Source organism: Protopterus annectens, chromosome 2.part1 (assembly GCF_019279795.1).
Source record: "Protopterus annectens isolate FY-2018-M chromosome 2.part1, PAN1.0, whole genome shotgun sequence".
In the NCBI taxonomy this organism is placed as follows: Eukaryota; Metazoa; Chordata; order Ceratodontiformes; family Protopteridae; genus Protopterus; species Protopterus annectens.
In genome coordinates this window covers 1,993,288,080-1,993,312,960 of record NC_056729.1, presented here as the reverse complement: position 1 = coordinate 1,993,312,960, position 24,881 = coordinate 1,993,288,080, and the positions used below count along the sequence as shown (strand labels likewise).

General features: G+C 38.0%; 1 protein-coding gene across 1 annotated transcript in view; it reads right to left on the bottom strand.

Moving 5' to 3' along the window:
- The window catches only part of COL21A1 (collagen type XXI alpha 1 chain), a 4,597,064-nt gene that overhangs the window by 2,530,011 nt on the left and 2,042,172 nt on the right, over positions 1-24,881 (bottom strand). Inside the window, exon 11 of the mRNA XM_044063368.1 lies at positions 1,490-1,543. Within this exon, the coding sequence (XP_043919303.1) occupies positions 1,490-1,543 (54 nt within the window). The remainder of the gene's footprint in view (positions 1-1,489; positions 1,544-24,881) is intronic.

Below are 24,881 nucleotides of genomic sequence, written 5' to 3'. Positions count from 1 at the left end.
CTTGGGTGACACAGATCACATGCCGCTTCACCCCTTTCACTGCCAGATAGGACATAAAACATTCCAATGGTCCTTGAATATCAGCCCCTTCTCAATAGCCCCTGACCAAATGCTAGTTGAAATTCCTGCGTTGGAGAACAAATGAGTTGTGCCCCAACGGGGGAAGGCTTCATGGTCAATAGCTATGGTAGACAAAAAGACACAGAAAAAAAAAAATAACAGCACATTAATCCCGATCTTGACCATAAACTGAAATATCCTTCGGAAGCCAACTGATGTGGAGTACATCATATGCACCATAGAGCATCTAGGACACCTTCTCTTTTGGAGGGCTAACCATTCTAGATTCCCAGCTAAATTCAATTTTCTCCAGCAAAATGATTGAAGTAGTCTACCACAGAGAGATTGTTACAATTGTGCAGATTAACTGCATTGTCATACTATTGGCCAGACCTTCTTATGCCCCGCTCTGAATATCTAAAATACTGGCAACTCTAGTCAATCTAGTAATTCCACACAAATTCTATACCAACGCTACTACAGCTCTATTGAAACTTGTTTAAATCCTGTTAGCCATAATATTTTTCTCATACTATGTGCTTCTGTCAATTACAATGATGAAATCTGATTAATTAATTTCTATTCAGTTTACTGAATCCTCTTCTGCAAAAGTATTAGCCGGCGATGTAAATACTTCATATTCTGATGAAAAATGCAATCTACCAAATGCTGTATGAACTCTGGGGTTGCCACATCTATGGATATTTCTTTACTACAGTTATGTTGACCTTGGAGCTGATTATATCATCTTTTGTTATGTGATGGGATGCAAAAGGGGCTCCCTACACATATAGTTTTGGACTATATTTTTCTCCACTGCTATTTTCATTCTTTAACAATATTTTGGGCAATTGCATTTCTTGGGTAGTTCATCATTTTGTAGTGAGTATACCTCTCAGCCTCTTAGTTTAAGAAATCTGTACAAAGCCATAAATAATGGGGTGAGAGGGCAAAGGCCTAAAAAATAGGGAAACGTTTTAAATAATACTCATAAACTTAGAAAGTTGATAAAATAGCAGGTTTTGCATAAATTTTCTGAAGGGTATGAAGTCTGAAACTCAAATGTTTGACATTATTTTCCGGCTTCAACCCTCAATTATTTGCAAGAAACAAAAATTTTTTATGAAGAACTGACCAAAAATATTAAGCAAAAATCTGGACAGTCTGTGAAAATCTGGACAGTTGAGAGGTATATGATATCAGATATGACCCCCACTCAGTTTAATGTTTGCTAGCAGTATTTATTTCTATATGTGTCCTGAAATTATTTTCCTTTCGTGTTCCCTTCTCTCCTATAATTTCTTGTTAAGCAATGTTAATTATCATCCAAATAAGTAGTTTGTGATTTTAAACTCATTGTTTGTACTTCAGTATGACAATCCTATAACATAAAACAGCAAGTGGAGTTCTTATATTAAGACTTCCTTACCTGAACACCTGGTGAACCTGGAATTCCAGGTTTTCCATTTATTCCAGGGACTCCCTAAAACAAAAAAAAGAGAATGCATTATTTACTTGATAACAACTTTGTTAAAATACTTACTCTCTCAATACATGGTGGAACTAACAATGATTGTAACTATTATGAAGACATATGTCCAATTAAGTAGAACAGAAAACGTTTAAGCATTATCCTCTATGACACTATGGCATGTAAATGAAGAAGACAACAATGTAACATCATTTGTATAAGTAATATACTATTATGGCCAACAAAGTATTCCAGCAGCTTATGCTGCACTTCACTGTGTGCAACTGTATGCATGCATCTATCAATATATTTTATATCTATATATCTACTTATCTCAATCTATCTATCTATGTATCTAGTATCTCTTCACACATTAATTAGGTATATTTACAACTCAGTATATTACAGTCTTACAGCTAAACATATAAACAGTTTCAGTCAGTAAGATGCCACAGATGGAGTACAATACTTAAGGCACTATGGATTTATATACTAACAATACAATGAAATGTTTTCAGTTGATATATACTAAGGAAATTATTAATATCAAATATGCATTCATTGTAAACAATTACTATTATAGAAACAAAAGAGCCTGAAACATAAGATCATTAGTCAGTAATACAAATAATGATCATTACTTGAAAATGGAAATTAATTCACAGTGAACTAACTTTCTAGAGACAATCAAATTAATTTTGAAATGATAATGATATCAAAGAAAGATAAGAGCCATGGCAGTCCAGGAAAAGGGGAAAAACAATCAGAGCAAATGGTAAACTGTAATCTTTAAATACATCTAATTTTTTAAATGTTATCAGTGAATATACACTGAAAATTTAGTATGATGATTTGATGAAGCAGAAACCCCTGTGCAACAGAATACAACAGAGATGTACATACAAACTATAAAGGCTAGAAATCATGTTACTGTAAGGGCTAAATGAATGTTGAGCTACCACTGAGAACAGATCATCTGAATGACAAAATGTATATTTCTGCCTGGTTATACAATGAGCAGGAGATTCTGGTGTTATGTATGAGTGTGTCGGTGGAATAGTATGCTGGCTCAGTTCTTAGGATACTTTCTGCTACTATATAGATATAATATTCTGTATGATTATTGTCGTTCTCCTTAAAGGCCTGCATCCAAAATCCCAGTCTCTCCTTGCTGTTTGAGCCCCCCTCCCCATTTCATCATCATACCTTTCCACTATGAATTATAATTTTCTGCTTGTGCTATGTATAGGAGCCTTAACTGTGTAGCTCTGAAAAAAACGTAATCCCAATCCGCCCTGTGCTACTGGAAGCTTATCCCACTTGACTCTTGCCATCATCCATGCCCAGATGAAGTCCTTCAGCTCTTTATTAACTGCTATCCACAACTTCTCTTGCTTGTATCTTACTATCCATATCCATATAAAAAAGCTTCCATTTTATCTATCATATTAACTTTTGTTTATTCTTTTCCCACATATCCTTAGCTGCCACACCAGAATAATTTTAAATCCATATGCCTAAATACTTCATTTTATCATGTCCCCATGAATATGGATACTGCTCAACCAATTCATATGTGGGTACATAATTTACCCCTATTGCCTTTGTTTTAGCTTCATTAATTTTGTATCCCAAAAAGATTTGAAACTGCCTCAAAATGTTCCACATCACTGTAATGTCTCCTTCTGGTTTTGGCAGGTATAAAATAATATCATCTGCAAATACAGCTAGCTTTTCTTGACTGCCATACCAATTATATCCTTGAATTTCTGAGTCCCTTATTTTCTTTGCCAATGGTTCTAAATATAATGCAAATAATAAAGGAGAGAGGACACCCCTTCCTGGTTTCTCTGCTCAAGCAGAAATTATCAAAGAAGACACCACCTACTTTAATTCTCACCTCTGATTCCTCATATGTCCTAATCAACCTTATATTTTTTTCAGGAAATGCAAATGTTTCCATTGCCCTGCTCATAAAGTCCCAGCTTACTCTGTCAAATGCTTTCTCTGCATCATGACCCACCACCAACAATGGTATTTTCTTACATTCTGCATCCCTGTGGATCATCAGTGTTCTGTTAATGTTGTCAAATGTTTCCCTCCCCTCCACAAAACCACACTGATCCATATCTATCAATTTTGGCATTACTTTTGCCATTTTTTTTAGCAATTATAGACATGAACACTTTATAACCATGGTTTAGTATTGAAATGGGCCTGTATGAAGCTGGATCTGATGGATCTTTACCCCCATTTGGTATTACAGCTACTACTGCTTTCTTCCAGGATGTTGGCACTTCTCCTCTTAAAATACTGCTAAAAAAAACTTTCCGGTCTTTATCAGTTTTTTTTCCTCCTAGCTTCCAATTTTACACAGGAATATCATCTATTCCTGGGGGACTTACCTGCAGATTGGTTATACATCACAAATGTTTATCTCATCTTCTCCAATCCTAACCGTTAGTAATTAAGCCTCATCTACCTCTAACCTTAGACTATTTAATTCTTTCATAAACATTTACATTTGTATCTTTTCTTGATTTCCATATTTCTCTGCTTTATACAGACTTTCATAGAATTTGTGAAATATTTCTATTATCTCTACTGGATCTCTTGTTACCTGCTTTGTTATAAGCTCCCTGAGCTTGGTGACAGCCTTTTCTACTTTCTGTTGCCTGAGACATTATACTAAAAGTTTTTGTCCTCTAGTGTTATTATAAAAAGTAGTTGCTTAACAGCAACCTTTCTAAACTCGTGTACATTATTGAGGTAATCCCTTATTTTCTGTTTAGCATTCTGCAGTTTATCCTCTTCTTGTTCTGTGAGATTCCCCTATTCTGCAATACTTTAACATTTGTCAGTCCCCCTAAATTATTTATTTTATTTATTTAACATTTGTTTACCGGAAAAGTCTGACTTGGAATGAAGCCAATTTTCAGTGGAGGCCCAGGGAGAAACACTCTAAATGCATGCCTTTGTAACTTTTTAAATAATTCTTGTTACTTTTAACCATAGCTCCCTTTCTTTTATTTCCACCCTATTGTTAAACTCCACCTTAAGTTTATCCCACTCCCTAGCTACATTTTTAGAAGTAATTTCTATCCTCATTCAGCTCCTGAATAATCTCCACTATCGTTCCTTAAATTCCTCTCTTTTCAACAGACAGGTGGGAAAGCACCAGTGTTTCATTTTTATTTGCAAAATACACAAATGGAAGTGAAAACCACGAAAACTCCAAAAAAAGTGGAAGCGGACAAGTTCAGCAAAGGCATGGGCTGTTTATTTAACGTAAGCGCTTTCGGCTAAGGATATTCCTCAGCCTTCTTCAGACTAAACCAGTAACTTACTCACAGCAAGACCTTATATATGAAATACATATACTAATTAAAACAATTAAAATAATTAACTAAATTAATTAACCACTTAACCAACTTCAAGCCTAGATTTTAAAGGGCTAATACCTGTTAACACAAACAGTTTTTTACATTTCTACTAACTAAAACATACAAAATATATTTTCTAAATGAACATCTTGTAAGCTTCAAATCTATCAAATATATCAAATATATCAATTATTTAGTCAAAAACACTAAACTAACATATGGAACTCCTAGGAATGTATAAATATATATAAAATACCCTGTATAACCAATAAATAAGTCACTTAATAATAACATTTATGACTTACGAAAAGGAGCCAAAAATTATTATAACCATGATTATGTCTATGTAAATAAAAATATATGTATATCTCTCAGTTCATGGTGTAAATTTAAATATAAATGTAATAACAGACTCATCTCTTCAGTGCTTTTAATTTGAGAATGCATTTTATAGAAGCATACTCATTTAAACCTGGGGGTAAGTGTGCAAATGTTCTAATTTGCCAAAAAAACTCATGTTCTTCCAGCCGTAATTGCTATGGACCACCCCTAATATGAGTTTTAACCTGGTGAACCACTGTAAACAAGAAAGAGTGCTCAGGATATTCACAAGTGTGCTTTGCAAGTGCATTAGTCAAGTCCTTTCTCCCTATGGCATACAGATGTTCATAGATTCTTTTCTTTAATGACCTCTCCGTTTTGCCAATATAAAAGGAGGGACATTTCTTACACAAGGCAACATACACTACCCCTTTAGTTTCACAATTGTACTTATCATTAATAAAGTAAGTTCTACCATTAATGTTAGTTTTATAACCAGGTAAAATATATTTGCACTGGGGGCACCTACCGCATTTAGCCATACCCATACCATTCACTTTAGCTTTAACTATGGTCTTTTCAACAAGGTTCTTTAAATTTACCCCTCGTCTATATGTGAATGTTGGATGTTGTCCTACCACTTTAACCAATGCCTGGTCCTCCAAAAGAATATTCCAATTCTTGTAAATAATGCCCCTAATTATATCAAAATCCGTACAATATGTGAAGAGAAAATTAATAGGGGGCATATTACCTGTATTGACCTTTTGTTTTACTTGTAATGTTCCCCCTCCCAAAAGGGGCCTAAAGTGTCCGGTTTCTCTTTTGACCTGTACTTCATACATTATATCTTTTACTAAAGAATCTGGATATCCTCTCGTGGAGAACATTTCACGTAAATTTTCACATTCACTAATAAACTCCTGTTTTTCAGAAACCATTCTTGCCGCTCTGACAAACTGCCCTTTCACCACACTTCTCTTTTGGTGAAAGGGATGGCTACTAGAAAAATGGAGATAAGAGTTTGAATAAGTGGGCTTTCTATAGATCATAGATTTACATTTGTTGTTGATCTTATCCTTACTTAATTTAACATCTAAAAAGTTGAACTCATCTACCCCAACAGTGTAAGTGAATTGAAGGAAATTGGTCATTTTTGAAATGCTGTTAATAAATTCAGGTATCTCTTCTAGTTGCCCTTTCCATAAGAAACACATGTCATCTTGGTATCAAATGTACCAAGTGATATTTTGCTGGTACATCTCATTTTGGAACAAACATTGTCGTTCCCAGTATGCCAATACACTACTTGCAAAACTGCACCCGCAGGGAGACCCCATGGCTATCCCCATCTTTTGAAGAAAAAACTGATCTTTAAACACCAAGAAATTATTTGATAACACCAGGTCCAGAAGAATTTCTACCAGGTACATTTGTTCATTAGTTGCCTTTTTAAACAACATAAAATTTTTTGTCCACTCTATTCCCAACTGATGAGGAATTACCGTGTACAAGTCTTTGATGTCCACAATGAGAAAAATAAGGCCTGGATCATATTCAATCTTGTTAATATGTTCCAAAAAGCCCCAGGAATCTTTACAAATTTGTACCTTGTCCATTTATAGGGGTTTAAGAATACCATCCACAAATTTGGCACACGCATAAGTGATGGATCCCCTTCCATCCACAATTGGTCTGAAAGGGGGATCAATCAAATCCTTGTGGATTTTCGGGGTGCCAAACAAAGTTGGAATTCTGGGGGCTGGCATGGTCAAATAGTGTAAGATATCACAGTCAATGCTACCTTCCAGGAACAAGTCATCTAGTGCTCCCCTAATTTTTCTATAGGCTAAATATACCTCATTAAGGCTTGACTTCAAATAAGTTCCTGATTGTAGGTGTTCAAACACCTTTCTATCATAAAAATATTCATCCATGAAAACAAGACCCCCTCCCTTATCGAGCGTCATAACCCTTATCTTACATTCATTAAGGAGGGAAATAAAGTCTAACTTGTTCTTAGAAACATTACTTTTCATTAATTTAGGACACACATGTGGGTTAAGCACTGACCTTAAATCTATCTCACACAACTTTTCAAAAATACTTAAAACTCCATGTAGTGGGGGATTAAAAATGCTTGATACTTTGTAGGTATTGAGTAGTGTAGGTGTGTTACCTAAACTAAAGGCAAGATTTAATTTACGCACAAATAACTTCAAGTCTATAATGGTGTTAACAAGTTTCCATTTTTTATCAGGGACAAATGAAAGTCCTTTAGAAAAAAAGTCTATCAATGCTTGTTCCACCGTTAACACCGTATAATTATAGATCTTGAAGTCCTCTTGTTTGCTTGTAAGGACATTAGGTCCCCTTATTTCAATGGGAGTCATCTCCTGCGTTGGTTCCCTCTTTTCCTCCTCTGTGTTTGCCCCCTGTTGTTCGTCGTGGTATTGTTGTTGTTCGATGTTAAATTCGACCTGTTTCTGACCCTGGAAAAACCCTAGTTGTTTTCATCTTCATTTGGGGACTGTTCTGTTTGATTTTGGTTATTAAAATGCACATTATTACCATTTGCATTGTTAACATGGCTCCTAATACGTTCGCTCCTCCGAACAGGCACCCTCTCTTGGTTGAAAGAATCATCTTGAACCACCAGGGGGGAGTTGTTAATAGGAGCCTCACTATTCCCCCAAGATCCAGTTTGTCCTGAAGGAGGAGGGGGGTAGGCCTTTTTATTACCATAGTCCTTAATATCCCTGTCAATTTTACGTTTCTTATTCAACAGCAACTTAGAGATGGACGCTTCAATACTGGACAAAATTCTTAAATAATCATACTTGTATCTAATGAAGTCAGGATGTTGTTGCAAGAAAGAATCAAGTTGTATCAGGTCTTCCTGCAAGCTGTTTATTTCAGAACCATAATAGTTTATTAATGATGCTAAAAATTCCAAGCCCTGTTTGTCAAATAGGGCCAACAGTTCTTGGTGAAAAACTGAATTATTGACCAAACCAGCAGGGTATCGCCATTGGCGCAAACCCTTGGGAATTATTTTCTTACTAATACATTCTTGAAGGTAAGAAACCTCCAACTGCAATTTCCTGCATTGAAATAATTTGTAGTCAAAAATATTCAGTTCATCAGAAAAAGTACTCACCAAGCTCTCCTGGTTACTTGAAGAATCAATTAAATTACTAGAAGTGGCAAAAAAATCTTTTTTTGAAAGAAAATTAGCCATGGTTGGTATAGACGCTGTTTCTCTTTCCTCATTGGAATGCCCGTTAAAACCATTTATATCTTCTCCTGTGTTTCGGCTCCCTTCAGGCTGCCTTGGCGTCCCCTGTGCTTCGTTACCATCCTGCGACTGTTGTATGTTCCCCATTCGAATTCCTGGAGTTGTCACAGCAATAGGAAGCCCAGCGGAACCCACCTGTTGTGAAGAAGGGTTCCTCTCAACACAATTTTGTATTTTTTGCATTAAATGATCTACTCTGGTTAATAACATGTTAACCAGAGCCATTAAGTCTCCCAAGGCTTTACTGTCCTCGGAGTTCCGATGAGAAAAAGATTCACGCTCTTCATCTTGCAAAAATAGTGGCTGTGAAACAGCCCCATGGTGCTCATTACGCTGCCCTCCGACTCCGTTTCCACCAGACATGACAAACTTGCAAAATACACAAATGGAAATGAAAACCACGAAAACTCCAAAAAAAGTGGAAGCGGACAAGTTCAGCAAAGGTTTATTTAACGTAAGCGCTTTCGGCTAAGGATATTCCTCAGCCTTCTTCAGACTAAAACAGTAACTTACTCACAGCAAGACCTTATATATGAAATACATATACTAATTAAAGCAATTAAAATAATTAACTAAATTAATTAACCACTTAACCAACTTCAAGCCTAGATTTTAAAGGGCTAATACCTGTTAACACAAACAGTTTTTTACATTTCTACTAACTAAAACATACAAAATATATAGAAGTGTGGTGAAAGGGCAGTTTGTCAGAGCAGCAAGAATGGTTTCTGAAAAACAGGAGTTTATTAGTGAATGTGAAAATTTACGTGAAATGTTCTCCACGAGAGGATATCCAGATTCTTTAGTAAAAGATATAATGTATGAAGTACAGGTCAAAAGAGAAACAGGACACTTTAGGCCCCTTTTGGGAGGGGGAACATTACAAGTAAAACAAAAGGTCAATACAGGTAATATGCCCCCTATTAATTTTCTCTTCACATATTGTACGGATTTTGATATAATTAGGGGCATTATTTACAAGAATTGGAATATTCTTTTGGAGGACCAGGCATTGGTTAAAGTGGTGGGACAACATCCAACATTCACATATAGACAAGGGGTAAATTTAAAGAACCTTGTTGAAAAGACCATAGTTAAAACTAAAGTGAATGGTATGGGTATGGCTAAATGTGGTAGGTGCCCCCAGTGCAAATATATTTTACCTGGTAATAAAACTAACATTAATGGTAGAACTTACTTTATTAATGATAAGTACAATTGTGAAACTAAAGGGGTAGTGTATGTTGCCTTGTGTAAGAAATGTCCCTCCTTTTATATTGGCAAAACGGAGAGGTCATTAAAGAAAAGACTCTATGAACATCTGTATGCCATAGGGAGAAAGGACTTGACTAATGCACTTGCAAAGCACACTTGTGAATATCCTGAGCACTATTTCTTGTTTACAGTGGTTCACCAGGTTAAAACTCATATTAGGGGTGGTCCATGGCAATTACGGGTGGAAGAACATGAGTTTTTTTGGCAAATTAGAACATTTGCACACTTACCCCCAGGTTTAAATGAGTATGCTTCTATAAAATGCATTCTCAAATTAAAAGCACTGAAGAGATGAGTCTGTTATTACATTTATATTTAAATTTACACCATGAACTGAGAGATATACATATATTTTTATTTACATAGACATAATCATGGTTATAATAATTTTTGGCTCCTTTTCATAAGTCATAAATGTTATTATTAAGTGACTTATTTATTGGTTATACAGGGTATTTTATATATATTTATATTTATACATTCCTAGGAGTTCCGTATGTTAGTTTAGTGTTTTTGACTAAATAATTGATATATTTGATATATTTGATAGATTTGAAGCTTACAAGATGTTCATTTAGAAAATATATTTTGTATGTTTTAGTTAGTAGAAATGTAAAAAACTGTTTGTGTTAACAGGTATTAGCCCTTTAAAATCTAGGCTTGAAGTTGGTTAAGTGGTTAATTAATTTAGTTAATTATTTTAATTGTTTTAATTAGTATATGTATTTCATATATAAGGTCTTGCTGTGAGTAAAATACTGTTTTAGTCTGAAGAAGGCTGAGGAATATCCTTAGCCGAAAGCGCTTACATTAAATAAACAGCCTGTGCCTTTGCTGAACTTGTCCGCTTCCACTTTTTTTTGAGTTTTCATTTTTATTTCATTACAATGTGCTTTTATTTTATTTATTGGCACATGATCAAGACCTTTAAATTAAATGCAAGTTCCTGTAAAATGTAAATTCTGTCTAGCCTAGCCAAGTTTTAATATATTGGGGAATAATACGTAAATTCACTCCAAACTCTTATTACTGAATTCATATCTTCCATGCCAAATATGTTCATAAATTTCTTCAAAATTCTACTCCCATTTGTTATACTTTCCCTTCTGGGCCCCCCAGACACATCATCACTGCTGCAAATCAAATTCCAGTCCCTACCTATAAGTAATATTCCTTCCTGAAAAACTAATTATTTCTCTCAGAATTTTTTTAAGCTCCATTACAGCAGTTTTAGGTGGAATATAAATACATGCCAGTATAATTCTCCTCACTTGCCAGTAGCCCCTTAGCACTACAAATCTGCCATTATTGTCTTTTTATTCTCTTCTGTCACTATTGCAGCTCCTCTTGCAATTAATATAAATACTCCTCTTTTCTTTTGTCCGAGATAGTCTGCTGAATAACCATCCTGAAAACTTTTCTTTATAAAATTCATAGGTTCAGTTCTTTTTAAGTGTGTCTCCTGTAACATAGCTATTTGCACTGTACATTTTTAATATATTTCACTATTCTTTCTTTTTTGTATTTCTCTGAGACCACTGACATTTAAAGACATTATGAAAAGCATCATTGTATTAAAAAGTTATTATTTCCACCTTTTATGTATAACACATTATTTTGTTAAATGTCTAGTTCCAGCTTTTGTGCTACATGCATCCACTGTTTGGCAGGTTGAATTTTTATATAGTTGTCCCTTGTCGTATCCATTTTATTAGAAGCCCTCAAACAAACAAAAAAAAAAAATACCCCCAAACGTATCAATTTAATACTAGCGCATAAAACTATATATATATATATATATATATATATATATATATATATATATATATATATATATATATATATATATATATATATATATATATATATCTTCAAATATTGAAGTTTTACTGTTCTAATAGAAAGAAATGTCCAAAACTGATAGCCACACTCATAGTCTTGAGTTAACTTAAAAAAGGTTACCCATGCTAAGACAAATGGTGCAGCCTGTGCTTCTACTAAGTGCTAACTGACTTTGTCTTATCTTTATGGCTCTCCCACCTGGGAAAACCCCTGAATGCTCTCAGAGAATATTATCTCCTAGCAAGTCCCCCCCCCCAACCAATCACGCTCCACCAGACTTCAACCAATTTCTCTTTATCAGATTGTCTCCATGGAGACATGAGAACCAGACAGTCAAATTCTCTTTATCAGATCATTTCCATGGAGACATGAGGGCCATATACAGAATTTCTGCTAAGCATATAGTCATTTGCTAGAAAAAAAGCCTCAAAATAGTCAATATTCTTTTTATTTACTTTCTTTATCTTAAAACCAGTTACTAAATCAAAGGTCCTTAATCTAGTCATTCCTCCATGCAAGAATGAGAAAAAGCACATTAAATTTTAATTTGTCATACTTTTTTCACCAGGCTTTTTTTTTTTTTTTTTTTACATTGCAGTGTCTACATGTCTTAAAACTGACCAAGAAGAAAGAGAGAAGGGAGAAAGAACAGAAAACAAATGAACATTAGAAACATTAATGCGTTTGGGGGTATTTTTTTTTGTTTCTATTAGAACAGTAAAACTTCAATATTTGAAGATATATATATATATATATATATATATATATATATATATATATATATATATATATATTTGTGCGCTAGTATTAAATGAATACTTTTGGGGGTATTTTTTTTTGTTTGTTTGCTTGAGGGCTTCTAAAAGCTAATAATGCTGCTGGTGAGTCCCTGTTTGTCAACTTTGTTGGCAAAACCTGGAATACGTTGCTAAGTAATATAACCCTACAATCAGCCATAAGTCTCTTAAAAAAAAACCTCAAACGGTATTTCAAAGAGAACTGGCTTTGCCCGTGTACCAACCCTGATTAAGTTATAAACTGAAAACATAATCTCTATATACCGCAACATGTAACCACTTCACCTAGCTATTCAACCAATCTGATGTCTCTTGCATTTTAAAAGTGTCTGACCGAGTGAACTGTGAGACCCAGTTAGGGAACACCACTAACCATTGTACATAATCACTTGTTTTAGATTTTGTTTTATAATTTCTAATGAGTTTAAATGTGTCTGACCGAGTGAATTGTGAGTCCCAGTTAGGGAACACCACTAACCATTGTACATAGTCACTTGTTTTATACTTTCTAAGTTTGTCGATTTGGAGCTTTTCTCCCTGGGCCTCTGCTGAAAATGGACATATATCCAGTTGGACTATCTGGGTAAACAAATGTAAAATCAAATAAAAACAAATAAATAAAACAGCATTACCTATTTGTAATCCCCATTACACTTAAAAACAACTGAGAAAATGTTACTTTATAGCATGCAAAGAAAACCATACACCACAGAAACAGTACTGTTAAGAAAAAAAATGCTATAGCGAACTTTCTCCCCTCTCTTTCCTCCACAAAGCATTTTTCTGAACATTAATGATGTGAAGTAGGGCATATACTTTACAGTCCCCCATAAGTCCAACAAATTGTGAAAAAGTTCAATATTTCCAGATTTTCTTATTCTGTCATATTTCACAAATATAATTATTGCATTGTAATCCCACATTAAGTTACCGGTTTTATTACTGTTCATCTCTGTCTTCCAAATCCTGTCTCTGCTTCATTTCCAGTGTACTCTTGATTCTTGTAGTCAACTCTCGTGGTCCCTTTCTTCTCTTCAACATTTTCCATTGAAACAGTGGAAAAGGTTTCACATGTACAGTCTCTCTCTGTGTTTTTTATTACCAGAAGAACAGGAAGCAGAATATCCTTCTGATTCACGGCTTATTTTTTGTTGGAGAAACTTCTGTATTTCCTCCTTAACATGTACTTCATCAAGAACAATTTTGTCCCTCCAGGGAAGAATATTTTGAAGACAGCTGGGTACAGCAGTTTGAATCTCACACCTGTGTCTCAAAATTCCTTGAATAGTGGAATGAACTTACTCCCCTTCTGCGTGGTGTACAATGAGCAATCATTCTCCACAAACACTCTGTTGTCTCACGATTTTAGTATTTTGTCCCTCTGCCACAGTTTTGTCAGAATCAACTCTTTCTGCTGGTAGGATTGCATCTTTACTATTAAAGGTCTAGGTTGCTTTCTCATAGTCAGGTATGGAGCACACACATGATGTGTCCTTTCAACTAACAATTCCTACTGTGGAATACCAGTCCAGTTGCTTATTTGCGCTTTCATAAAATTAATGCAGTCTTCTCCTTCCAGCTTCTCTGGTATAGCTGAAAATCTCAGGTTTTCCCTACATACTCTGTCCTCTAATTGTATTATTTTTTGAAACATCACTTCATGAGCAGTTTCATATTCAGCCAGCTTTTTCTTCATTTCAACTTCTGATTTTTGCTGCTTTATTATCTAATCTGAATATCTGTTTAAAGCTTCTTCCATTTCTTTCCAGCCTTTTGTTGTTTGTGTTGATATACTCCAACAGCGTCTCATTTATTTTAGCCAGGTCTTTGTGCAGTTGTCTTATATCTTCCTGTAGGTTACTGGAAATCATGTCTGGAAGTTGCATTACTTTTTGCTAAACAGCTGCTGAACTTTCCCCAGTCAGTGTTTCTTCCTCACTTTTTGTAACTGATTATTTTCCAGGTGCTCTGTATTTCTTTTTTCCTAGCATTCAGGCAGTACACTTACTAGACAGATACTGAAATTTACCCATAAACACAAAAGTCCCCGGGCTTTCTTTGTTGAGTTTCTGTTTTCACACTGGGAGAACTACAGTTAAGCTGTAACTCAGTGTGCAGCCACCTTGGAAGCTGAGTGCTTATAGAACTGTAGACAAACTACAGTACCATCAACTGTTCTAGGAATTTTGTGCCCAGTGCTGTGTGTTAATTCTTGACTAATTAAACATCATCTTGAAATTTAAACAGCTTTCTTTATTGTCACTAAAAAAAAGGAGTCTGAGCCATTGGATGTCATGACAGTCTGCTGTAAAGGGAAACAGATGCACTAATGAAAGTGGCATATTTACAAAACATACTCTGCACCTCAGCAGAACTCGCTGATATCATAGCTATAGGGTGTATATTACATCGTCGAACTCACAGGAGTTCGATCAATGTAATATCAAACCAGGAAGTTCGAAATCCAAAAAGTACGAAAACATAGAACAGCGATTTTTTTCCCAGGGAAAAAAACTCTGTTCCAGTACAAAAACTACAACAAAAAAAAAAAAATGTACACTTTAAACTTATACTAATGTGGGGGGCTGTGCCCCCCCAACCCCCCTACTTAAATATACCAACTCCGAGATTGCACCACAGTGGAGGAAATAGCAAAGCCGCAAAAACAGCCCACCGATTTTTTTTTTCCCTGGGAAAAAAATCGGTGTTCCATGGCTTCGCTGTTTTCACATTTCAAATATATGGGTTCGATATTACAACGTTTGGACTCCTGTGAGTTCGATGTTGTAATATAGGCCCATAGCTCTCTCTCTCTCTCTATATATATATATATATATATATATATATATATATATATGTACATATATATATTTACCACCCCACATGCACAACACTAAATCTATCCACTTACCTAGCCCATACTCTAATTCTACTCTACACACACACACACACACACACCACGCAGGCGAGTACACAAATGCACACACACGCACACACTCCCAGCCTCAGGACTGTAATTTAGAAAACAAATGTCTGTAAACAGAAAAATATATATGAAAATATGCATAGTTTTTAGCACCTCACATTTTAAATTCACTGCTGAAGATGAACTATAATGAGCAACATTATTAAAACTACAAGAGCTTGGTCACTAAATATAATGCTTTCTTAACTCTCATTAGGCATTCATGTCATTTACATCTTATTAAAATGGAGACAGTGAAGGAAACATACCTCTTAACTGTCCAGATTTTTGACACATATTTTTGGTCTGTTCCTCACAAAACTTGTGGTTTTCTGGATTTTTATTGGCAAATCACTGAGGATTAAATTCACTAAATGGCAGACATTTGAGTTTCGGACTTCATAGCCTTCAGAAAATGCATGGTACCAAAAGACCTTTTATTCTAGCAATGTTCTAAGTTTATAAAAGCAATGTTTATAACTTGTCCTTATTTTGGGGCTTTGTCTCCCCATTATTTTTGGCTTTGTCCAGATTTCTTTTATTAAGAGGTTGAAAGCTTTGGAAGGAAAGCACCACTGGTTATGATATTTGAACTAGGTACTGTAGAAATTCAATGTGGTTCACATTTTTGTAAGACAGTATATGCTTTTACAAAGTTTACTGGATATGCTGTACTTAATAAACATGGGTTAGAGCAAACCTAATATTTCCTGGCAGGCTTTAAGGCCAGACCTGTATTCAATTTCTGAAATCTGGAAGAAATTACATTTTCATAGCAAAACCTCTAGTTGCTGCTATTATGTATCCAGTTCTGTAATTAACTAATCCTTACAAAACCAATAAGCATTTTACTATAGCCAGCAATAATAAAATAAATATGACTTCAGTAGTATAATAAACATTCACAGATGAGTTGGCTGCGAACAGTTTGCTCTTCGGAATACGAAATAGTATTATAAATTGCTGAACACCACACCTGCATTATATAACAGGTGTGTTAACCTACTTTATTTAGTAGCTTTTTAATTTTAAATGTTGCCAAAGAAAAGTCTGGTAATCTTTAAAAAATTTTATTTGTACAGTGCAGGTTAAATATGCAAATCTTGCTGAACAGAATACTACTAACCAAGAAGAATATGTACACACACACACACACACACACACACACACACACACACACACACACACACACACACACACACATATTTATATATAAACCATTTTCCTATTTTTACACATGGGATCAAGATGTCAAGAGTGAGCATCATCTTCAGCTACATGTTCACACCACTGGGAGGCTAGCCCCCTTTTTGTTTCAGGAGCTCCAGGATGTCTCCGAGACACATTCAGGTGGAGATCTGGGGAACCACTCTCCTTCATCAAAATCAGTGTCCTCCATGAGAGATTCCTGAGGGGAATCTAAGTGTCTCCTCTTTCATGTTCTCTTCTGAGGGACTTCATCGGTGGGGTGTTCTAGGGAAGTATCAGAAGAGATGACAACGCCCTGATGGACCAGCTGGAGACTAATTCAGACTGGCCTGTCCCAGTGGAATGGATGGACAAGACTCAGAGCATAGAACTTGGGGAGGCAAAGTGGTATGATCCATGAGGTGCAGTAATGTCCCTTCTCTGGACAAAGAGAAATCCCTTTCCACAATCTCAAAGGAAAAATGCCTAGGGGACACAGAAGCCAATAGTAAAGAAGCCAGAAGTACTCATAGCATCAGTTCCTGCAACCCCACCAGCACTCCACATGAGGAGGGAGTCAGACCTGAGCTATCTACTGCCAAATCCCCAAGGGGAAGAGACAGCTCTGAAAGCTATGGAGTAGATTCTCACCCTCACAGCCCCAGTACTGACCCTTCAGCTCTAAGAGCTTCTGGCTCTGAAAGTCTGGGATACGGTTGACTCGGAAACCACTGGAGTCGAAGAACAGGCCGTCTTCAGATCCGATGAAGATGTCCCCAGTGGTCTTGGATTTGAGTACTCAAAAAAAACTGTGGGTGGGATCAGAGAAGGAGATACCAAGGGGGAAGTGGACAAAGGATGGTTTACAGATCCAGTGGGAGTTAGAGGAGGGAGTACCCCCATCTGGATTCGTGCTCTGAGAAACTTCCTCATCATCGCCTTCTGATAAGCTTCTGGAAGATCTAAGAGATGATGTGGGGGATGGAGTTCTGGAGTGCTTATGTGAAGAACTATCCAGGAAAGGAGAAGGAAGCCATGAAAAAATTGATCCGATGGGAGCAGAGGGATATGGTTTGAGGGATCTAGGTTTTGAAATGGTCAGATCCAAAGCAGATGGATCTGACTTCTTATGCATCTTAGAAGGAGGCTGCGATGAAGAAGCTGGCAAGGAAGAACAGTATGGATACCTCTTACAGGACTCCTTTTCCCTGGTAGCTGAATCTGACTTACCCTTGTCAGGTTTTTTTGGTAGGGGTTTGAGTCCCAGCAATTGAAGAAGTACAGGAAGAAGAATGAAGGCCCTTCAAGACTAATGTATTCCTCAGTTAAGGCTTTGGAATTAAATCCAGAGCAGACTGAACAATCTGTATCCAAGTGTACAGGGCCTAAACAATACATGCTTTCCCTGTGGGCATCTGATTTGGGAAGCTTATGCCCACAGGTAATGCACTTTTTAAATCCATTTGGCTTGTCAGCCAATGTTGTGTAAGTAGAAACACACCTAAAAACACTACAGATATGAAAGCTTATTTTTTTTGTTAGTGACGGAAAAGGGAAAAAGTTAGCAAAAACCTACCAACAATGGTACAAAAAAGTATTCAAACAAGTAGTCAAAATGGAAAGAGTACCAGCAATGGTGCTTCAAGTAGGTACCAAGAAATGGTAGCTAAAAGGAGTATAGAAACTAGCCAAAAGATTAAGGCTGGGGGATATGAGAATTAAAAAAGTATAACAGAAAAAATCTGAGACAATAACTTATGAGAAAAGGCTATATAAATCTCCAAAACTCAACAGCAATAGGATCTGTCTGAAGCTGAATGGTGGCAAACAAGATCTGAGGTATTATTATTTTTTTATTATTTTATTTTACATTTGTTAACCGGGCTAGTCCAACTGGATACATGTCCATTTTCAGTGGAGGCCCGGGGAGAAAAGCTCCAAGTTCAAAGACATTCTATAATACATATTAAAAATATACAGAAACAGAAACATATAATACAAAACATTTACTACATGACTTTAAAATAGTGTTAGTCATCTTCAGTATAATAAAATTTACAAAAAGCACTGAAAGGGGATGAATAGAAGTGTTCAGCATGATAGGTAGTACTCTGGAAAGACAGTGTTAGGAATTGAGAAAGGTAGGTTAGTTTAGAAAATAGGTCCATGCCTAGTTCTGAATGAGAATTTTATGTTTTGATGGTAACAGATAGTTTGAACACACCAGTTAGCCAGGGTTGGTGCAAGAGCATAACCAGTGATTAGTGAGGAAATGTTTTAGGATAGTTTTGAATAGTAGGAGAGAGGTTAGGGTTGTAAGGTTTTGTGGTAAGTGATTCCATATTTTACCAACTGAATTAGAGAATATGGAGTCCCCTGCTAAATTATTTGATAAGGAAGTGTGCATCAGCATTTTGTTAGTGGAGCGTAGATTCCTCAAGTTATTATATGGTGTTATGAGGGTAGATAGAATTGGGGTGTTGTTGGGTTGGTGAAGGACTTTATGGGTGATTATAAGTTGGCTAAATTGTAATAGGTGAGGTAATTCGAGCCAGCCTAGTTGTTTTAGATTCTGACAGTGATGAGTCCTGTATGGAGAGTTAGTAGCAAATCTGGCAATATTATTATACGATCTAGCTAGTTTGTTGAGATTATATTTAGACAGATTGGTATATATGGGGGAAGCATATAATAGGGTAGAGATTAAGTGGGTTCTAGCTATTGTGGTTCTGGCTAGCGGTGTCAGGAAATGTTTGATTATGTAGAGGGATCCAAGTTTTTTGTTAGTAGATTTTATTGTAGTGTTTATATGAGTGTCGAACTTTAGTTGATTGTCAATTGTAATACCTAGGAGTTTGGTGGTGGTGTCTGGAGAAATAATGGTACCATTGTTGGATGTAAGTGTGAAATGAAGAGGGGGAGATAAGTGAGAGGGTGTAAAGAGCAATAATTTGTTTTTTTTTGGGTTGAGGAGAAGACAGTGGTTGGAGAACCATTGTTCTATAGTGGTGAGGGATTTTTGTGTGAGAGAATGAAGTTCAGTTTGGGATGAAGCTGAACAAATGATTGTAGAATCATCAGCATATTGAATGCAGGTAGAGAGTGGAATAGAGAGATGAAGGTCATTTATAAAAATGGAAAATAATAGTGGACCTAAAATGGACCCCTGTGGGACACCTAGGGAGGTGGGAAGGAGGTCTGAAAGATGGTTTTGCCAGAGAACTGCTTGTTTTCGGTTTTCCAGGTAGGATGTAAACCAGTTCATAGCAGAATTATCAAGAGATAGTGACTTTAGTAGGTGGAGGAGAAGTTGATGGTTGACCATGTCGAAGGCTTTAGATAGGTCTACAAAGAATGCTGAGGAAAGAATATTATTATTGCGATTTTTGTTGATGCAGTTGGTAAAGGATAGCAAGGCTGTGGTGGTACTGTGGAAAGGACGGAAACCATGTTGACAGTTAGCTAAGAGATTGTAGTGGAGTAAGTGGGTTATTAATTGTTTGTGGATACATTTCTCCATTATTTTAGCAAGTGGAGATAGTAGAGCTATGGGACAATAGTTAGAGTACTCAGTGGAGTCACCACCTTTGTGAAGAGGAATTATGTGTGAGATTTTCCAAACTGATGGGATAGTGCCTTCTTTTATGGTTCTATTGATCAATATGGAGATTGGGTAGGCAATGGCTAAGGCTCCTAGTCGGAGGTATTCTGCTGGTAATTTATCAGCTGAGGGTGTAGTAAGTTTTAATTTTTGAAATAAGGAAGAGATATAGGAGGTGGATATAGGTTCAAGGTGGAAAAAGGGAGGAATGGAGTTTGTACTGGGCAAATTGGAGGTATCAGGGTTTTGTTGATTTGCTAGATTTAGTACAGCAGAAGTAAAAAAAGTATTAAAAGCATTTGCTATTTGTGTTGGACAGTCGGGGTTGGAGTCTAGTGGATTAGGTGTGGCTACTTTACCTGGTGATAGAAGTCTGTTTATAGTAGACCAGAACTTTTGTGGTTGCTGAAGGGATGATTTTTGAAGTTGGATATAAAAGTTCTTTTTGTCTTGTAGGACAGCTTTTTTGTTAGGTTTCTTTGTTGCCTAAAAGTTTGGTGATCAATTTTGTCTTTTGTGGTACGCCATTTAGCCCAAGATTTGTTCCTGCTAAGGATTCGCTTCTTAGTCTGATTTGTGAGCCATGGTGCTGGTTTATTTTTCATTCTTATGGAACGCATTGGGGCATGATGGTCTAGGATTGCTAGGAAAGTAGTATTGAAGTAAGTTACTGCTTCATTTATTGGGAGGGACTTAAGTGGTGACCAGTTGCATTGTTTAAGTTCAGTTAGGAAGAGTTCTTGGTTAAAATGTTTTTTGCTACGGGCAGTTTTGTGTAGAATAGAGATATTTACATTTGTTTTATGTCTGATTATATATATAAGAGAGTGATCACTAAGGTCATCTGGGAAGGTTCCTGTTGTGTAGTTTTGCTGTGGACAATTTGTTAGTATCCAATCCAGGATGCTTTCTTTATTATTAAGTTTATTTGTTCTAGTTGCAGAGTTTATAGCTTGTGAGAAGCCATACAGGTTGATCAGGGTGGATGGACTGGTATTGTTACATGAATTCCAGTCGATATTAAAGTCTCCTAGTAGTATTGTTTCTTGAGGGAGATTTGAGGAAAGCCAGTTTAGTAGGTCTTCTAGTATTGTGTGGTTTTTACCTGGTGGAAGATAAGTGCAGATGATGTTAACTTTTAGTTATGTACTTACCATAACTTTAGATGTATGGGATCCATCTCGCCTACATTCTCTACAGATGGGTTCGGAGCCGATCCTCGGCTCCGACTCGGCGCTATACAATAGAACGCAGTCTCTTATTGGCTGAGTCACCTCATATCCCAGGATGCACCACCACTACCTCCCCAGATCTCGTTTGTTCGCACTCATATTCACAGAGACATACTATTGTCATAACATACTCAGGTCTTTCAAGAGAGGAAAGAAAAACAGTTTCGGACCGTCCGGTCTCTCCTGGTCTACAAGGCAGGGGGATGGAGGGTGGGTTATTAGGAATGTAGGCGAGATGGATCCCATACATCTAAAGTTATGGTAAGTACATAACTAAAAGATGTAATGTGATCCTATCTCGCCTACATTCTCTACAGATGGGACAGCGTCCCTAGCACCTAATTCCCGGGTGGCTCACTGGAAAACACTCCTGAGAACTGTGGAACCGAAGGAAGCTCGACCCCTGGATGCCACATCTAATTTGTAGTGAGAAACAAAGGTGTGTGAAGATGTCCACGTGGCAGCCGCACAAATGTCGCCAATAGAGAGCTTGGAATGAAAAGCTGCCGAAGTGGCCATAGCTCTAGTGGAATGAGCTTTAACGGGAGCTATGAGCTCCTTGTTTGAGATGAGATAAACATGAGTGATGCAGTCCCTGATCCACTTGGCAATAGTGACTTTAGTGATGGCTTTGCCTAATCTATTATCTGAAAAGGACACAAACAGTTGATCTGATTTCCGTGCTTTGTGTGTCCTATCCAAATAGAAGCGTAATTGCCTGTGCACATCTAAGCAGTGAAAAGTGTATTCAGCTCTATTGGAATATTTGGGAAAGAAGACCGGTATCTCCATCGACTGCTGTAGACAGAAACTAGAACAAACCTTTGGTATAAAGGATGGGTTTGTCCTAAGAGATACTCTATCCTTGTGGAATACCAGGTAAGGTGGTTTAACACATAGAGCCTGAAGCTCTGAAACCCGTCTTGCTGAAGTAATAGCAACTAGAAGTGCAGTTTTCCAAGAAAGGAATTTGAGATCACAGGTTGCTGCCGGCTCAAAGGGTGGCGAGGTTAAGGCACCTAATACCACGTTCAGATCCCACGGAGGTGCAGGTTGCGAAATGGGGGGTCGTAGAAGCCAAGCTCCTTTAATAAAGGCTTTACAAAGCTTGTTGCTCATTAAGGGAGGTTGCACACTTTCATGAAAATTGGAAATAGCCGCCAATTGTACTTTAATGGTAGATACTGAGCAGCCTTGCTGGAACAGGGAGGCTAAAAATTTGAGTACTTCTGATACCGAGGCTGTCATTGGGTCTAATCCTCGGAGCTGGGCCCAAATAGCAAATCTCTTCCATTTACTGCTATATATTTTCTTTGTAGAAGTCTTGTGGGCTGAAGACAAGATGTGTATGACTTCAGGAGCCAAGGAGTGGGTCCTAATTATGGTTGGAAGAGGAGTAGCCAGGCTGTCAACTTCAACGAATGGAGGGACTGATGGAGTTGTCCTGACTGATGAGTCAGAAGGTCCTGAACTTGGTCCAGGAACCAAGGACCCTCCAATGCATACCTGTGAAGAAAGGGGAACCAGATTTGCCGAGGCCAGTATGGGGCGATTAAAATCATCCTGCTTTTCAAGCGAATCGCCTTGTGAATCACCTTGGGGAGAAGGGGAACCGGTGGAAAGGCGTATAGCAGACCGGAGGGCCAATCGTGGACTAGAGCGTCCTTGGGAGTCTCCCCCGAAACTGGGGTCAGAGTGAAGAAGTGATGACACTTCGCATTGAAGGGGCTTGCAAAGAGATCGCAACAGGGGACTCCCCATCTTGTGAAAATCTGTGTTGTCACTCTGTTGTTCAAGGACCACTCGTGAGGGGAGAGAATAGTTCTGCTCAGTCTGTCGGCTATCACGTTGGATTTCCCCGGAATGTGCGTTGCCATTAGAAAACGCTTGGTAGCAATCGCCCAATCCCATACTCTCATGGCCTCTCTGCAAAGGGGATAGGACCTGGTTCCTCCTTGCTTGTTTAGGTACCAGACTACCGACATGCTGTCGGATTGAATGGCAATTGTACCCTGGGGGAGGTGATCGTGCAGTGCTTGCAATGCTAAAAGCACCGCCCTCATCTCCAGGATATTGATATGAAGAAGACTCTCGTCGGGGTGCCACGTGCCTTGGACCGACCTGTCCAGATAATGACCCCCCCACCCTGTCTGGGAGGCGTCCGTAGTCAGCGTGGCAGAGGGGAGTGGCGGGACGAAGGGTCGCCCTTGATTCAGATTGGGGGTTAGAAGCCACCAACGGAGATCCTGTTTGCACGTATCCATGATCAGAATGTGGTGACTGAGGGGATGGTCCTGATAAGACCACTGGACTGAGAGGAGCCACTGAAGTATCCTCATGTGCAACCTTGCCAAGGGGACCAGAAGAATGGTGGCTGCCATGGAGCCCAACAGTTGCAGGACCATTCTTGCTGGAGCTCGACGTCTGAGGAGTAGAGTCCGGACTTGAGACTGAAGCATCGTGATCCTTTCTGCAGGAAGATAGACTCGCATCTGCCTTGAATCTATTTCTGCACCGATGAACAGAATACGCTGAGATGGTTGCAATACAGATTTTGACCAATTGAAGGTGATTCCTAAGGATTTGCCCAGTGCTATCGTGGCTGCTAAATTTTGCAAGAGTAGATGCCTGGAGGCGGCAGTTAGGAGCCAGTCGTCTAGGTATGGAAACACCTGGAATCCTAGACTCCTCAAGTGAGCAGTCGCGACTGCCAAACATTTGGTAAACACCCTGGGGGCTGTTGTGAGACCAAAGGGCAGCGCTCAGAACTGAAAATGACTGTCTCCTAGGCTGAAGCGTAAGTGTCTCCTCGACGCCTGATCCATCAGAATGTGATAGTAGGCGTCTTTGAGGTCTATGGAGCACATCCAAACTCCTTTCTCCAACAGTGGGAGAATGGATTGTAAGGTGACCATCCGGAATTTGGACTTTTTTACAAATCGGTTCAGTTTGCTGAGATCCAAAATGGGTCTCAAGTCCCCGGTCTTTTTTGGCACCAAAAAGAATCTTGAGTAAGTCCCTAATCTGGCCTGGTCTGCGGAGACAGGTTGGATGACTCCTTTTTGAAGCAGCTTTGATACTTCGTCGGCTGCATGATCCCGTTGACTGGGTGGTGGGTCCGGGATTCTTTGGACTGGTGGGGGCGGTTGAACAAAGGGGATGGAGTAACCTCCGGCAATGATTCAAAGCACCCATTGGTCCTGAGTAATATTTTCCCAGGCCTTTAGGTGCTTCGAGAAACGACCCCCGACTGGCTCTGGAGCTGCACAGTCGGGCACTCCTTCAGGGATGCTGGAAGGAGGAGGAGCCACAAAAGGACTTGCGGTCTCCAGTGTTGGGGGGGCCTCCGCCGCCTCTGGGACGGCGTCTCCCTGAAAAATTTCCCCCTCCTCTGCCTCTAGAAGGGGGATCGCTCTGCTGCGACGAGTAAGGCTTCTGAGACTTACGG